Here is an 18,755-nt window from a genome sequence, read left to right as displayed (position 1 = left end):
TCCCGCGACATCGCCTGCTAGATCTTCCCCGGCCAATCTGAAAATTATCATCACCCCATTGATTTGTTTATGTCCCCCATCTCAACACTGCCTGCAACACCTGATTAAAGGGATCACAAGGGTAGGAAATTGTGTTGATTTTATTCAGTGCTGTGTCCCTCACACTTGGCACAGAGTGAACAAATCTGCATCTGATCAAATTGAAGGTATATCATAGCAATTCTAATAGAGCAGCAAGAGCAAAGGCTGCGCTATCACCCCTGGCTTTAGGGTATCTAAGCCCTTATAATAAATGCCCTTTCGATTAGCTAACTTTATCAGGTGCTTGCTTGCACATGTGGCACACTGCTATCATAATGACCCCTAGTGACCGGCCTGCCAGGGCCACACCCTGTGCAGTTCCCGTCCATGCTGACTCTGGGCTTGGATGTACAGCTGGCTTTGGCAGAGAGGACAGCAGTCAATATGACACAAACAGAGGCTCGAGAAGGGCTATTCATGCCCTCTCTGTGAAAAGCCTGGGCTGGTCTCTCAACATGGAAGATCACAGGGCAAAAGAAAGATTCAGTCCTCAGTTGACCTGCCTGGTGAGTGAGCTCAGACCAAAGATAGCACTTCTACTCCAGTCCAGGAGACCGACTTAGGTACAATGTGTCAGAATCATCCTCACACCTGTGTCGAGCCAGGGGGTGGTTAAGCAGGCATTTGTGCTTCCAGAGGGCTCTCGGAGATCAGCAGGCCCATTCCTGATAAAGAACCACTGCCTTAAGCTATGCCAAACACCTGGCAACAGGGAAGGCTCATAAAAAAACTAATCTCCGTGAAGCTTCAATTATAATTAGAAAGGAGAAGATGATGATTTCACTGTATCCAATCTTGGAACTCAGTAACAACTCCCACTCAAGGCCACAATGGCAGGAATCTGTTAGTTGTCCATACATAAACAGCTAAGCACACCTCTTAAAGCTTCTAATACCTCCTCCAGGCTTCAGCTCTACCATAGCTCCCTCTACAAAGAAGATGGAGAGCTCCCAGGGTGCCACTAGGTCAACTGAGCAGAGCCCCAGCCTCAGTTCTGCCACTGAACACTGTGAGGTGGGGCACTTTACCTCCTTCCTCAGCTCTGATTCCTCATCTATAAAAAGGAAGACAATACAATATCCAACTCACAGAGTTACAAGATTGAAAAGACTTAAACATTTAGACGTCAGAACGTGACTCAGTCTCTGTGGCTGAGAACACGCTTGCTGCATTGCAGCAGAACTAAGTGCACAGCAGATGGTAAGAGCTACAAATTAATACAGGCTGACACTCAGCCAGTGGAACCTGAGACGGTCTCCTCCTCCATCTGGGAAAAGGCAGTTTACTCTTATCAGCTAGAAGTCAAATCTGCTCACCCGACTTGGCCTCAAGTGATGAGAGCCAGGGCTCTTATATCCAGACACACATAGTTAAAGCTACTGCACAATGAAATGAACTCACAAAATTTATGCAGACGCCCAAAGCATTCTTACCACAGAGTCTCACTAGTTTCTATGGCATAAAGAATAGCTAACAGCAGAATCCCTGCTGGGAGCTGCTCAAGATAGGCTGAAGCGCGCGCGGCAAGGGGAGCTGCTGGAGACACTGATGGGCAGGCGGGCGGCAAGGAGGGGGGAGCCAGAGGACCACTCTTTCCTACTGGTCCCACTGCAGTCTCTCCAGGACAGGAAACACAATCAACTGGACAAAGAAACAGGCTAGCAGATGTCTGCTTTATCGCCTTTCCTAAGGTTTTCTTTCAGTGTTAGCCATTCCATCTATCCAAATCAGTTATCCACTCTGCCATTTACTTTATCCACATCACCAGGAACTCTCTCCTGAAAGGCCTTGGTAAATAATTGGATTTACTTTCATATTCACCATCTCCTGACAGCCTAAAAGAGCACAGTGGGTAGGGCACTGGATACACAGCAAAACATATTCTCATCTGTGGCTATGCCTAAACTATACAACCAAACCAGAAAGCGTCCTTGAATATAAGAATAAGTTGTAGGGCTAGAAAGATGGCGCGGTGGGTGGGGAGCTTGCTGCCAAGCCTGATGACCTGAGTTCAGTCCCCAGAGCCAACATGGTAGATGGTCTTGCATGTGGTCCTCTGACCTACACGTGGGTAGTACAGTGTACACATGTGCTCTCACATCACATAATTAGTAATTATAGTAAAAATAGGAATTATAATAAAGTCCAGAGAAAGAGAGTGAGAATTCGGAAGTGGAAAGCCCAGAAGAACAGGATGGTCCACGAAATTGGCACAGCATCTGCAGAGTCCCATCCAGGCCTTCCTTCCCTCCTCAGTCAGTGAGTATATATAGACCACCCCCATTTAGACACTAACATCACCGTCTAAATAGGTGTGACTTCGGGGTCTGAATCAACAGACTAAGAATGACACAGGGATTCCCATTTTTCCAGAACCACACCACCAGAACATGTGGAAAGTTTAAACAAAGCTGAGCCACACAGAGAGAATCCATTTCAGGGTGCATAAGGAACGTGCATCGAACTGGTGAAAGAAATCTTTGATTTGGTCTGTAAGGCAGGGAAAAGTTTCTAATGTGATGTTTAAGCACAGTACCAAAGTACCCTAACATATTTCCCATCTCTAGAACTCAACTTCTCAGGCGAAGAAGAAAGAGTTCTCATAGTGATGATGAACAGCACAAACAAAGTGTCCTTGTGTGGCAAGGAAGCATTCTTAAGTACTTAAATAGCTTGCATCGGCTGCTCCCCATTGCTAATTTAAATGTGTGTGTGTGTGTGTGTGTGTGTGTGTCAAATCAAGGAGCAATTAGGATAAAATGCAAGAAAAATGGGAAGATTATTTCAACTATCTTATTTTGCTTACTTTGGGAAGGTGCAGGCCAGAAAGAAGGCTCAGCAGGTAAAGACACCTGCCACCAAACCTAATGGCCTCAGTTCAATCTCTGGGATCCACAGGGTAGAAGGAGAGAACCAGCTTCCCTTTGCTGTTTTCCTCACACATACATACACAAACTTTAAAATATAAAAAAAATTAGAGCCTTTTAAAGACAGTATCTCATATATTCCAAGCTGGCCTTGAACCTGAGACAGAGCTGGAGATGATCTTAAACTTCTGATCTTCCTGCCTCCACCTCTCCTGGCTTAGGAGGTTCTGGAAACTAAACAGTCTACAAAGTGAGTCATATTCCCAGCCCTACACCAATATCTTCTTGAAAAAGTCAGAAGTGAACCACTCCCTCCTGAAGTGCAGGGACGAAAGTTAGAACTGCTCAGTGTTAATACAATCTGCAATGTAGCTGAGTGTGGTGGTGAGCACCTATACTCTGCACTGGGGAGGAGGCTGGGAGGTCAGGAGTCCAAGGTCATCCCCAACTGCACAAGGCCCACCTCAGCCCTTGTCTCAAAAAAACAAAACATTAAAGCTTGTTTCTGTTTGTAAAGGTTAAGCCTGGGATATGTTTTCAAGTGGGAGGTATACAGGACCAGCGTCTCCCAGGCGGTGGGGAGAAAAAGGCTTTTCTCACATAGATAGCACAGATGAACACAGCATGAAACCTAGCTGCCCACGTGATGGCTCACTTAGATAATTTCCACACTCAGTCAGGGAGGACAGCCGGCTCCCACCCCGCCCGTGAGCGCCTACCTGCAGCACAGGGCTGTTGTCAAAGTTGTAGGCACTCGGCCTTCCTTCCAGGGTTGAGAAGGCCACATTGCCCCCGGTGAGGGGGGAGATGTCACTGAACTCGTCAGTGCACAGAGCCTGCTGCTCGTCCCCTCCTGTCCTGATGAAGCCGCGGTTGGCCTTCGAGTAGGTGTTCTCGCAGGAGCCGCTGTAGTACTGGTAAGGAACCCAGGGCCCGTCCTCCCGAGTGCGCTTGTAGATGGCGAAGCTCTCCGGGCGGCTGGTGTGGAACTTGAGACGCACGTAAGTGATGTCAAAAGCCTTTCCTGTGGAGGAGACACCAAAGTCCTTAAGTTGTGTGGGGGAAGAGAAGAAACGCCTCTATTCCAAACTAGACCACGGAGACCTCAGCACACTCAACACAGTGGCTGAACCTGGTGGGCCATGTAAACCTGCACATTGTCTAAACAATGTGCAAAGCGCCGTCGGCTTCCTAACGTTGGTTGTGAGAACTTGTGATGTAAGGACAGTACTAATGAATTTTAAAATGAAACTAAAAATCCCACCTATTCTTAATGCTGCTGCTCCTGTGAAAGCTTAATTAAGAGATATTAAAAACCGTCTGAGGCCTTTTAAAATGAGTCTTCTGGGTACTTTCAATACTTGACAAACCTTATTTTTTATTAACTACAACGCTTTTCTTGGTGCAGGAAGAGTGTCCACAGAGCTACTCTCTTATCCACCCCAGTGGGAAGGAGAGTGTTTGGGACATGAACAGGAAAGCTCAATAAGGAAACAGAAGAAGAAAGAGAAAGACATCTTCAAGAGGAGGCATCTGAGGATGTTCACAAGAGAACACATGAGAAGCAATTCTGAGGCACAAAGGGCAGAAGGAGTCAAGGGACTACCTGCTCTCTAGGAGCGGTCACGGGGTCAGGCGGGTCCCTGCACAGTCCGAGCATGGCCAATGGCTGGGATGGCATGTCCTCAGACAATATGCAACTATTTAATCAGCACCTATGCACTCACTAGGCCTATCCTTCCACCAGCTATGCTCTGCTACTTCTGTGTTAGACCAGAGACAAACGAGGACCACAGATGGGTCAGGACTGCTGAGCTCAGTCCACATTCAGTCCCGTGCACACTGGGCACAGGATGTGTAAGAAAAACATCTTTGCTCTCAAGGAGCTTGCATGTACTCCCCACAAGTCAATCATCTCTTAGAAGGAAAAACTACCCTTACCTTCTCCTATGGAGAACCTTCTCAGACGCTGGGAAAGAGACTCCTCTGAGCCCAGGCTATATTCTCCAACCCAGCTTGATCTACACTAACACTGGCTTTCTCAACTAGTTCAGATCATAGAAGAGATTTAATAATTGCCCACAGAGAGAGAGAGAGAGAGAGAGAGAGAGAGAGAGAGAGAGAGAGAGAGAGAATGAGAATACTCTAATAACACAACCGAACTTAAAGCCGAATGCATGCAAGAAACCTGGCTCCTTTACTCACTAGCTATCTGATTTCTGATGTAGCAGTTTCTCTTTTGTAAAGATGAGGAAAATCCTGCCCCATCCACTCTTACACATCCTTGACCCATTACAAAGTTTTACAAGGTATAAAGCAATATTATGATAAAGTTTATGAAGAAAACTCTTGAACCAAGGGTTTAGACCTATTAATACAAGGACCTAGCTTGTATTAATCCCAGGGGCGACTTAGTAAGTGTACTCACCAAAGAGCTACACAAATACAGAACTCCCCTCAGGAGAGGTACAGCATTTTTCCTGGACACAGGTCACACACTACAATTCACACAATTTTGTTGGAAGAACCATTGCATTGTCTCTGCTGTCAAAACATGACACTCCAGAAACTTCCTATCTGACATTCTAGCAGAGCAAACAGTCGATTTAGCGCAGGAGCGGGTAGCGTGGGATGCTCATGGGGTTACTTGCTAATCTGTGGGTTACACATTACCTTGACTCTCCTTCTCTCCCCACCTTCCTGACATCTCACTGCTTGTTAGCAGCCTGACCTATAGCAAATACCTTCTAAACTAAGCCTGTACATGAGGTCACATTGTGGTCCAGACCACCGCGTACACTGCCCCAGAGTCACGCTCTAACCACTGTGGTCAAAGGAGGGCGGTTCCTAGCAGTGGTCCTATCACAAAGGTGGGGCATCGCATCTGAGGGGCATGGATGAAAGCCACCTAAGCCAGGTTTGTGGGTATTTCCTGAGGGGAGTGGCATCTACTTAAAAAACCAAGAAATGCTTAGTGAAATAGACAGTGGCTTAGCTAAAGAAACGGCCTGTATGAGCCGGGAGGTTGTGGTGTATGCCTTTAATCCCAGCACTCAAGAGGCAGACGCAGGCGGATCTCTGTGAGTTCGGGAGTTCAGAGTTCTGAGGCCAGCCTGGTCTACAGAGCTAGTTCCAGGACTGGTTCCAAAGTTATACAGAGAAACCTTGTCTTGAAAAATCAAAAAGTAAGAAGGAAAAAAGGAATGGCATGTATGGAAGAGGGGAAATCACCGAGGAATGGGAATTGCAGGGCAGCTAGAACTACAGAGGACAGCTGGAGACGAAGGCAATTTCAACATACGGTCAACAGGCACCAGTGAAGGCCTTACCCCGGGAAATGCATGGTCAGGTTTTGGCTTTACGGCCAGTGTGGAGATTAGAAGGGATAAGGATGAAGGACAACTTCTTTTTTGTTTGTTTAGCTGGTTGATTTTGTTTTTTTGTTTTGTTTTGAGACAGGACCTCTCAATACAGCCCTGGCTATCCTGTAACTCACAACGTAGACCATGCTGGCCTCCAGCTCTGCTCCCAGAGTGCTGGGATTAAAGGTGTGAGCCACCATGTGCAGCCCAAGGACATCTTCTTAAGATGTGGCAATATTCCAGGAAAGAAGACAGACTAAACATGAAACAGAGATGACGAACTACAGAGAAATGCACGGACCTACAGAGAAGCGCAGGGAGCCGACACCAGCAGAGGCACGGCAGGAGACAGTGAGGCAGGAGGCTTTAAAGATCGCCTTCACTGTACCCTGCTCCACCTCCTCACCAGAGCAGATGCTCCCCATCCCATGAAGTGGAAGATCAGGATAATATTTACTTTTCTAGCTTAAAAGTCACCAAATGGCTGGGTAGTGGTGGCGCAAGCACTTGGGAGGCAGGGGCAGTAGGATATCTGTGAGTTCGAGGCCAACCTGGTCTACAGAGCGAGTTCCACAACAGCCAGGACTGTTATATAAAGAAACCTTATCTTGGAAAAAAACAAAAACAAAAACATCAATTTGAAAACAGTAAAAGGTGCCACTCACCAAGATTATAAAAGTGGGGGATGAGCTCATCTCAGATACACTAGATCTGGAGTACCTGCAGGTCCCCTAGACAAAAGGAAATCTCTATAAGGGAACAGGATATGAGTGGCCTGAAAGACCAGAAGTATTTACCTAAGTTAGACATGAAGACTTAGGACCCTTGAGCATGTAGATACCAAGATTTAAGGAGCAGATAGAGACCAAAGAGCAAGTGAGTCACATTAAGAGCCAGTTTCCATAATCACCCCAAGGAGCACCAAGTTTAAAGCACAGACAGATGAGACAACAAAACAACAGTGCGGAAGTGACGGGGAGAGTAGGAACCAGGAAAACAGGTTCTGAAGAGGGGTCATCAATAGCATTAAAGTCTGCTACCAGCTGGGCTGGGGAGATGGCTAGGTTAGTAAAAGTGCCTTCTCAGCATGAGGACCTGAGTCCAGAGCCCTGGGGTCCACATCAAAAGCTGGGTGTGGCTCTGTACACCTGCAATCCCAGTGCTATGACAGTGGGACCAGGAGGGTCCCTGGGGGTTGCTGGCCACTCCGTCCAGTCTATGAGTGAGCTTCAGAGTCAGTGAAAGACCCCATCTCAAAGCAGGAGGTAGAGGCACTGGAGAGATGGTCAGCCATTAAGAGCACTTCCTGCTCTTTCAGCTGACCTGAGGTTGGTTCTCTGAACCCGTATCAGAGAACTTAGTACTGTCAGCTCCAGGGGACACAAGCTTTCTCCTGGCTTCCCTCAGACATCCACACACATGCAACATACCTTCTCACAGACGACAGACACAATCTTTTTTAAAGGAAAAGAAAAAGGTGGGAAAGTGATGGAGAACAGCTGATATGCACAATGGGCAACACTACCATGTGTACACACTAACCTACAAGGGCTCCCCCAACCGCAAACATGGATGAGTATATGCACATGTGCACAAATCTGCTAAGGGTCAAGTGTCAAGTAAGACACCACCTAGAGAAATGCCACCAAGTTCACTGTGCATTTAAAGGAGCTCCAGGTGCAAGGATGGCGGTGCTGGGACGGAGGGTGGAGAGTGGACTAAAGCAGGGAGCCTGTCAGCCTGTTAGACACGGTGGAGAAGCAGCAGCAGGCAGGGAGGACACTCGGTGCAGGGTCACTGTGGCAAGGTGTCTTTCTTTCTTCAGTTTTAAGCAGGAACAATGGGTACATATTTAATGCTGCAGCGCTGGGGACCACAGTGGGGGAAGACAGAAGACACGGGCTGCGAAACAAAATCAGGATCCAGTGCTGGTTGTGGCTCTACTGGGGCTGGGGGCTAGGGGCTGACCTGCCTCCTAGCTCTGTCTGCTTACAAATTTAAGCAACTTTGTGACAGAGTTCTGATAATGTGTCCCCTTTGTAGTTAGGATCAAGGGTACCTGTACTCATGGTAGGAGGCAAAGCCAGTTGGGGAAGTTGAGTGAGAAATAGCTGAAAAACTCAGAGACCTTTATTTTTTTAAATGCATTTATTATGACTGTGCATGAGACAGTGAATGTGGAAACACCTGTGGAGGACGGGGGGACCTTTTGGGAGTCAGTTCTCTCCTCCCTCACTGGGTTCCAGGTAGTGAATTCAGCTCAGCAGGTTGCTAGAGCAAGTACACAGAGACATGGTGCGGGCCCTCTTCAGACACTTTATTTAATAGGTACTTGCAGACTAGCCCCTGACCTCCTACAAGTACCCTTACTGGGCAAAGACTGGCCACTGAGAAGAGGGTGGAAGACAACAACTCTGTACGAATATTTCTGCAGAGGTGTTATTTCCTCCAACAGCCTAGAGCACCCTTTTTACTGATATACCCGAAGGACAAAAGGATAAGAAATGTAAGTTGCTTCAAGGAATTTGGAATCTAGTTTGGACAACAAAGAAACATATCCAGTGTGGTGTGCAACCTTACAATCCCAAACTCGGGATGGGGGCGTGAAGACCCTGAGCTGTACTGTAAGACCCAAACAAAGAGTTCTGGGCATAGCTCTGCAGAGGAATACCCATCTAGCATGCAAAGGCCCTGGGCTCAACCCCAACACCACACACACACACACAGCAGACATGGTCAAGAAATGGGATGGAGGGCCAGGGTATGCAACCATCTGTGTGACCTGAAGTAACGGTGATCATGGAGGATGGAGAACTGGAAAACCTAACTTGTATGCTACACTTGCACGCCTCCACGCCTGTCTCCCCTTCCTCCTGCCTGCCCTCCCTCTATCTCACCACACCCCGGCCTCATATTGGCCCATCTCTTCATTCCACACTGGCAAAGTCAGAGCCAATTAACTGATAGATGGATAGAACCTAAGTCCAGGTTCTCTGATTTCCAGCGACGCTGCGGTGCTATCACTTCATAACGGGAGCAAGCCATACTAGATGGTATGGCTCTAAGGTACAGAAGCCAGATCAAATGATATGGGAAATAGTAAGTGCCATTCTGGACACATCCCCTCCTGTTTAGGCACAGGAAGATAACCATGGATAAAACCACATGTCCTGCAGACAGTACTCAGCTTCTGCATGTTTTACAGCCTTTTCCTCCCCTGCCACATTCCAAAAAAACAAAACAAAACAAAACAAAAAAACCCCTCAAGTGTAGATGTTTAGAATGGAGCTCTCAAAATTAATTAATATTTTCTGCTCTGAATCCTCCAGTCCTGAAGGAACAAAAAGAGGAGGGGCTGCCTGAACAATGAGAATCCAGCCATGCTTCCAGCAGGGCAAGCCAAGGAATTCTGCTCCGGCCTCCTACGTGGTAAAGTATTTCTAATCTCTTTGAGTAGGGAGAAGCTCTTCCTGACTGCTGGGGAACATAAACGTCTCTCTGTTATGTGGGTTCAGAAGAATTCCATGAGGACCTTGTGGAACAACCGCCTTTACAGTTTAGTGATGAATGACAGTGGCCGTACAGAACTTTCCAGGATTCCAAAATTCCTTCCATGGCTTGAATCAGAACAAAACAATTTCCCTTTAAAGAATCAAATTAGTTGCCACGGGTGGCCCCTGAACTTAGAGAGGCTCACTCTCCAGAAACCAGGAAATGAGCACGCTCCCTGAAGTCAGACTGAGGAGCACAACACTCCTGAAGCTGGAGAACAAAGTCAATTAGAGATGGTGTATGTTTAGGCTACTAACTGGGGCTCTCCAAACAGTTAACACAATCAGTAGACACAGAAAGCAACTGTTTGAAAACGTTTCCAGTGCTGCTAGAACACAGTTCCCAGGACAGCATGTCCAGCTGCATACCAGCTGTCATTGTTCCTCAGAGATGACTGCACACACAGCCACACCAATCCAGAGAGCCCAGGGCCATGTCAGGGATGGCCTGCGATGTTCCAGCTGACAAGACAGCGCTAGAACAGTTAAATACATCCAGGATGTGCTGAGGGGACCAGAGCGAGTTCAGCAGAGTCATCCCTACTACCAAAATCTCAGTCCTGAGGCCCTGAGTGAAGAATTGAGTTCCTTCCTCTGCCTTCAACAACATGTTTTAAACAGAATGCTGAAAGAGAGATAGCAGGGGAAGAGGAAGAGAGCAGAGCAACCGACTTCTTCCCTTGAATTTCAGTGACTGTTCATGGTCTCATCCTCTGTCACTTGGCCAAATGCCATCAGAAAAGTGCACAGACCCGCGGAAAGTACCCTTAAATTACCAGTTTGCAAACGAGAACAATCAACTTCACCGTTTTTTAGCAAACAGTAATTGTCAACTAAACCTAATACAATGAACACAAGGGAGCTTTCAATTTGAGAAAGCGCTTCTTCCCCAATGCATGGTACAGGCTTTCCGCAGTCGTATCTTACAAGTGTGTGCAGTAAACGCTTCCTTCCGCATTTGTGCCACACTGTGCCACAGACACACCAAATGCATAGCCTAAATACAGGGAGACAGATGACTAAGATTTCTTTCGTAAAAGCTAGTAAGATTCTATACATCAAAAGCAATTTGTGAAAACAATGGTCAGTGCAAAGCTAAAGATAAGAACACAGTTTTGCAGACAAAAACCTCACAATTTCTAAGGAATTAGATTTTGCCATAAAGTATCAAACTCAAATTGTGGTAAGGGACACAATTTTACCCTTTCCTTCATACCCCCCAAATACCACATGGTACTATCAGGCCACTAACCCAGAATATTACACTTCAAAAAAACACAAAAGATATCCTGTATTGCCAAAGGACAGAATCCCCCAAATACTACATATTCTTCAGCAGACTCAAAGGCCAACCTAATGTGACTAACCCGGCTATTAAATGCGGCCACGTTCGTCAGACAGTCATTGTGTGGACACAGAGAATGCTTAGCTAGAATATCAAGCATGCTCAGAAGGTCATTTAGAACCGGCACAAATTGCCATCAGAAGCTGACATTTTCCATTACCAAACTTAGGGTAAATTTATCCTAATTTGGGTACCTCTGCCAATTCGTGTTACATCTTCACCAAATGAGATAAGATTACCATGTGGAAGTCCAGGCCAAGAACTGGGAATGTGGCTTATTAACTGGAACCTCATGCTTACAAGGCTTAATACCAACCCTGATTCAGGCTAGTGGGTCACAACATGCCTGAAATCCTTGAGCTGAGCTAAAGGAATGAGGCCCAACTTCCCTCCCACTCATCCACACTCAGGCAAAAAAAAAAAAAAAAAAAAAAAAAAAAAAAAAAAAAAACACTACTCACTCTGCTAAGTCAGGCCAAGTTCTAGCTGTGGGAACCAGCTGACGTGAGGAAGGCAGGCAGGGAAGGCCAATGATTAAATTTATTATGGAAAGAAAGTAAGCAAAAGTAAAACTGCTTGAACATGTAAAATTGTGGGAAAGAAGACATCAGCATTTTGGGGAAGGTCTTTATAGCTCTGTGCAGATTAGGTGAATATTGGCAAAAGAATCATGAGAAAATAGTCTGATTGTAAAAATGGTTCCAGCATCTAATGATAGCAGTGTAGTAGAGGCCAAGCCCAACTCTATCCCCTCCCCACAATGCACAAAGCCACAGCAGGCTACACAGTGCAGCCTTATTGCTTCATCAGCTGTTTACTGGGTGGATTAATTACCCCAAGCTCACTGTGACAAACGACTAAAACTCCTAAGCTTTTACTGTTCAGTTTCTGTAGCTCCAATGAGCACATCCCTTTTCCACTCCCCACAATCACGTTCTGCTTGTATCTCTTACCAGTAGAATAAAGTCCTACAAAACCATATGTGGCTAACTACAGAACGGCTTTCTCAGTTTTCATGGTTGTGTTTTAATTTCTTACCACAGCTACCCATTAAGTCAAAGACAGCAGCCAACATTAATATGTGCCAGTTACTCAATATTCTAAGCATGAGACCAAGCAGAAAACGAGATACACGTGGTGCCAAACAAGCGGGGTTAACAATCTAGCAGGATGCAGGGCTGGGCAAGAGATAAAATAAGAAAACAGCAATGATGCGACTGAGGGGTGACTCGGTCAGGAGGTACAAGGACTCAGGTTTGATCTTCAGCACCCACATGAAAGGCCAAACAAGAAAGCATGCACTTACAAAATCCCATTGCGCTGAAGGCAGAGACAGGCCGATTTCTGGAACCTGCTGGCCAGACAGCCTAGGTTAGTCAGCAAGTCCCAGACGCCAGTGAGGAACTGTGCCTCAAAAGACAAGCTGTACCCACCCCTCCTGAGGAATGATATCTGATGGTGGGTTCCAGCCTACACACACACACACACACACACACACACACACACACACACACACACACACACGCGCGCGCGCGCGCGCACGTGAGCACAAACATGAGCACTCACACACGTGTGTCAGATGACTGACAGAAGATATGGAGGGAGGAATGCTATCTGACACTACACTATCAGAGGTGACCTCACTAACACAGGTCCAGTGATGTCTGAGCACAGACCTTGAGTGAAATACTCAACACCTGGATGAGGAGCATTCTCAGGACAAATGCAAATGCCCCGAGCCTGCCAGCCAGCTTTAGGGAGTGGTCAGGAGGTCAGCATGAGTAAAGTGGAAAGAATGAGGGGACAGGCTAAGGATACAGAACTCTGGAGGCCACTACCACAAATGGGATGAAAATGTACTAGAGAAACATGCTCAACTCCTTTTAAATTTTACTCAATTCATATTTTGTTTATGAGTGTGAACGTAGGTATATACATACTACAGTATACATGTAAAGGTCAGAGGACAACTTTGTGGGGTCTGGGCTCAAATTTAAGTCAACCGTCTTGTGCGTAAGTGCCTCTGGCCACTGAGCCATCTCACTAGTTCCTGCCTGCTACTTTTAAGGCTCACTTGGGGCTACTGGACTGGCAAAACACTATCTAGTTGGGATGGAAAGAAAAAAAACTAGTTGAGGAGGGACTGCAATAACCTAGGCAAGAGAGGACAACAGCTTGGTGGAAGGTGGCAGTGACAAGCAGTGACTGTAGACATACTGTAGACATACATACTGTAGACATACTATATACATACTGTAGGCATACATACTGTAGACATACATACTGTAGACATACATACTGTAGACATACATACTGTAGACATACTATATACATACTGTAGGCATACTGTAGACATACATACTGTAGACATACATACTGTAGACATACTATATACATACTGTAGGCATACTGTAGACATACATACTGTAGACATACTGTAGGCATGCTGTAGACATACATACTGTAGACATACTATATACATACTGTAGACATACATACTGTAGACATATTGTAGACATACTGTAGACATATTGTAGACATACTGTAGACAGACATACTGTAGACATATTGTAGACACACTGTAGACATACATTCACACACAGACATTCTGAGGGGTGGGTAGATGAGCCTTACTGACTGACTGGATATGAGGCACAAGTTGTTTTGGCAAACAGACAAAGCTGATGCTTACTGAAACAATTGCAGGGGTAGCTGAGGAAACTGGGAGCTTGGTGGGTATGCGTTCGAGGTGCCCACGAAACGCCTAATAGAAACGTCAGGTGGGCAATTAATGCACAAAAGTCTGGGACTGGGGGGTGTAGCTCTGTGGTAAAGCACTTTCCTGGCATGATTGAGGCCCTGGTTCAAACTCCACTACCACAGAAAGAAAGAAACAAGTCTGAAGTTGAGGGAGAAATATAGGCAGGAGAGAGAAATCTGAAGTCATCAACAATCAGTATTCAAAGCCACGGAGTTAGACAAAAATGTCTGCAAATAGATACAGAAGTGAGGGCAGACAGCACTGGGACTTGGGACACAACAACATTCAGATATGGGGGAATAAAGACCTAGCAAAGAAGACTCATGAGAAATAGCAACTAAAAAAAGGAGACTTTTTTTGAGGTAATAATATAATTCTATCATTTCCCTCTTCCCTTTCCTCTCCTCAAACCCTCCCTTGTTTTCTTTCAAATCCATGACCTCTTTTTCATTAGTTGTTATTACAGTGTGCAGATATACATTCCTAAATACATATAAATACACAAATACACCCTGCTCAATCTCTACCATTTACCTATATGTAAATGGCTGCAGGGCTGACCATTTGGATAACTAATTGTTATGTTTTTCAACAAGAGAAATCATCTGAGTCAAGTATTTCTGAAAGATTCAGAAAGATGGAGGTTGAGCACTGGCCACTAGACCTTACAACCTGGAAGTCTCTACTGTCTTGAGAAGTGGTTTGGTAGAAGGCTAGATAAAAACAACAAAGAACAGCTGGGCTGGGCTGGGCTGGGCTGGGCGGGATGGGCTGGGCTGGGCTGGGCTGGGCTGGGCTGGGCTGGGTGGAGCTGGGCTGGGTGGAGCTGGGCTGGGCTGGGCTGGGCTGGGCTGGGCTGGGCTGGGCTGGGCTGGGCTGGGCTGGGCTGGGCGGGATGGGCTGGGCTGGGCTGGGCTGGGCGGGATGGGGTACAGACTGAAGACAGCTTAAAGACAATTCCCAAGCAATTCTGTTATAAATAATAGTAATTAAATTTTAAAAAGAGAACTAAGAAAAAACTTCTTTTAAAAAAATTTAAGATGTGTGTTTGTGTGTGTGTGTGTGTGTGTGTGTGTCTACCTGTCAGAGGATGATTGTTGGCTCTCACCTTTCAGTATGTACGTCCCAAACAAGAAGCACCTTTCCCTCTGAGCCATCTCCTTGGTTCAGAAACTGCTTTTAATAAGATATATGTCTGTGCTGATGGGATGACTCAGTGTGGATGGAGTTTTAATGGACAGTAAGCTTTCCTGGTGGCACAGATGAACTAGACTCATCCTGGCCTAGAGTGAAGCCCATGGGGACAGCATTATCAAAGAATCCCAAGAGAAAAAAGACTAACAGACATCCCAGGGTAACCATAACTGACTTCAAAAAATTACTTAATTTTATGTGTATGTATGTGTACCATGTATATGTAGAAGCCCTCAGGCATCAGAAGATAGTTGTGAGCCACATTATGTGCTGAGGAAACTCCGGGTTCCCTGCAAGACCAAAAGGTGCTCTTAATACTGATACCTCCAGGCACGCCCTGCAGAGAGCCCTTTCCTTCCATTCAGCCCGCACCGGGCTTACCAGCTACAGTGTGTTCCAGCTCCTGGCCCTCAGTAAAGCACCAAACTGGCAGCATCACCTAGAAAACTTCTGAAAAAGGCAAATTCTTAAGTATCATTTCCAGAAATTTCATTTTATATCCAAAATCTGCACTTTTTTAAAAACACACCATGACTTTTATGTGCAATTATGTCTGAGAACGCCTTCCCTGCTGTGATCTACAGTCACCTTTGAAGGAAGCCTCTGTGAGGAACTATCTATTTTAAGTTAGCTAAGAGTGTGCCTATGAGGGACTTTCCTGACCTAGTTAACTGATGGAATGGCTCCCGTCCTGAATGTGGGCAGCACCATTTCATGAGCTGGTCCTACACTGAATGAAAAAAGAAGAGTGAGCTATGCATGTGCAAACATGAACTCATTCATCGTTCCTTCTCTGCTCTTGACTGCCGATGTGACGAGCTGCTTCCAGTCCTGCCACTTACTTCCCGGCCATGAGGAACTATAGCCTGGAGTTGTGATCTTAAACCCTCTCCCCTCTCCGCTGCCTGTGACGCGACAGAAGCAAGGCTCCCGTCTACTGTCAGAGCCTTCATCTTAGTTCTCACACCTTCAGCGGGTTAGATAGGAAAGGGTATTGGAACACGGTGTTACCCTGGGTTTTCACAGGCCATGCATTTCAAGGCAAAGTGTATAACAAGGATGCACTGCAGACAGGTGGTAAACACAACAGGAGCTGGTTACTCAGTATCTACAGGCTTGGAGCGACTAGATCATCTGAATGCAACCTCCACTGCATCTTAATCCAGGGCCGATTTCCTCAAGGCTCTACTTCCTAGGCCAATAAAGAAAATACATTTGGTGTTTAGAAAAGTAAATGTCTGGAATTTCATGGTGATATCCTTTACATGCAAACACTGGTGAGATTTCTCGTCCCCTCAAGCTCCTTCTCCACCCCAACCCCCAAACTGCTGACATGTAACACCAGTCTAAGACTGTCAGCAATTCTTAACAGACACAGAAGCAAGGAGTTAACTTCTGTTTCAGGACTCTCCAGCAGGTAAGACAATAGTTACTTCGTCTAGAAGCCTAGACTTGTTTGATCCCAGTCTCAGATGGGCAGAGTTGGCATTTTCAGGCAGGGTGTTTGCTATATTCTGCTGGTTTAAGCCAGTGTGGAAATACTGACTTTTTAAAGAAGAAATTTCAGATGTTTATTTTAAAAAAGAAAGAAACAGATCTGGGGAGTTTAAGAGCAAAGTGTAAGACGCTCAAGCAGATAACCCAGGACAAAGGAGAGGAGGGTAAGAGAGAGGGAACAGGGAGAAGAAGGATGATGGGGGCTAAGGAAGAAGGGGAGAACTGGAGATTGAATACTTAGAACATTCTGCAAGTCCAGACCTGAGCCTCCGATTTTCAGTTATTACACAGCACTCACACCTAAGCTATAGGGAGGATGTTCTTTACATTTTAGAAGCATTGCTGAGTTTGCCTTCTGTCAGACTCGGCATGGGATGCTCCTTGTAGATAAGTTTAGAGTCTAAGTCAGAGCTGATGTTCTAGACAGCCTGGAGATTAGCTGGAGCTCGTCTACTTCTGTAAAGAAAAGCTCCAGTGGAATGGAGCCATGCCTACCCGCGTGACACCATCCCTGGCTGCTTACTGGAGACCAGGGCAGAGCTATATGGGAAACACTGTATGACCAACAAAGCCTAAAATGTTTACTATGTGACTGACAGATGATTTAAGAAATCCAAGATTATAAAAACAAAGATTTCATGGGTCTGAGGTGAAAACCTACCACTAATTTTCTGCTAAATGAACATGGCAATAAAATGACTCCTAATGATCTATCACTATACCGATAGATCAATGCATTTTTTTGATCACTGGAGATGCTCCTTCTTGCACAGAGCCCCACAAGAATGAGCGGAGTGGGAGACTCTGGAGCACCCAGTCCAAACTGGAATGTCCTACTGTTCAAGGCTTAGGCTCTTGGGAAAGCAGCAGAGAGATTTTTAAGAGCCCGAGGCAGTGGATGACTCCAAGGAAATATCTTCCAGACACAACAGGGTGGGCCTCGTGCTCAGAACAGTTGGTCAACACAAGACTTCAAGCGTGTGCGTGCGTGCATGTGTGTATATGCCTTCTTGCTTTTTTGGTTTTGGTTTTAAGAAAAAGATCAAGAAATTAGATGGGTAGGGCCCTGAATCCCCTGCCCAACTAACTTGGGGGAAAGGCAAAAAATATGATCAAAATATGTGAAAAAAATTTAAAAGTTTTTCAATCCATGTGCTTAAAAACAAAACAAAAATAAATGTTTCTACTATAACTCCAACTACTCTTTATAGGGAACACTTCTTTAAAATCTGATGCAATACATCTGAATTTTTCTTGTATTACAGAAGACGAAGGTTTATTTAGAATTTTCTAAGATTATTGACAATTTAGCCACGTTTGATACCTAGAAGCATTTACTATTTCATGGGAGGAAAGCCACTTTATTTCTTGCAAATGAGCGTACACAAGAACAGTAAACAGAACTTATCATCCCAAAAATCAAATGTGAATGATATTCTCTCACTAATACAGCTCATAAAAATGAACCAGCCGAGCAGGAAGACAAGGAAAACAATACCGCTGGAAAAATAGGCGCCATTTCCCAATGCAGTCCTTCCCAGCCCCGAGCAGAAACAGGGAATCACAGGCGGGAGAGCGGGAAAATGACATGCTGAAAACTGCAAATAAAGTGGAAACCGCGAGCAGATCTCATTTAGATCTCTAGGAGGACCTCCCGCCCTTGCCTTTTGGGTAGGAATTCAGTCTTTCACACAAGGCCTCCTTGTCCTTTGGCTCTTCTGAGCGGATGGACAATTTACATCATGAAAATGCCCAGCCAGCTGGCATCCCCTCTACAAGCAACCGATTGTGAAGGGATGCCTTCATAAGATAAGCATGGCCAGTACACCCCTCACTTTTCATTCATGCGCCCTCCTGCAGAGGCGGGACTCTCCACACGCTCCTTTAGAAGTCCCTTTCTGGGTCTCACATCCCTCCATCCCTCCCAGGTGGTTAAGCAGGACCCTCCCATCACACATCTACGCTGTATACAATCTCTGGAGAGCAGAGGTAAGCAACTGCACTCCTAGACACAAGCACGTTTGACTTTTCAGTGGTTTAGAGTAAAAGCAGAAATTCCTAGGGAAGCCTCCATTTACAGCCCATGGGAATCTGCTA

At 45.8% G+C, this 18,755-nt stretch overlaps 1 protein-coding gene across 1 annotated transcript in view; it reads right to left on the bottom strand.

Moving 5' to 3' along the window:
- The window catches only part of Lamc1 (laminin subunit gamma 1), a 116,136-nt gene that overhangs the window by 37,004 nt on the left and 60,377 nt on the right, over positions 1-18,755 (bottom strand). The window contains exon 2 of the mRNA XM_087906424.1: positions 3,668-3,972. Coding sequence (XP_087762550.1) covers positions 3,668-3,972 — 305 coding nt within the window. The remainder of the gene's footprint in view (positions 1-3,667; positions 3,973-18,755) is intronic.

The sequence above is a fragment of the Myodes glareolus genome, chromosome 5 (assembly GCF_982192425.1).
Source record: "Myodes glareolus chromosome 5, mMyoGla1.1, whole genome shotgun sequence".
Classification (NCBI taxonomy): Eukaryota; Metazoa; Chordata; class Mammalia; order Rodentia; family Cricetidae; genus Myodes; species Myodes glareolus.
The sequence above is the reverse complement of the archived record's forward strand: the minus strand, read 5'-3'. Positions and strand labels throughout refer to the sequence as shown.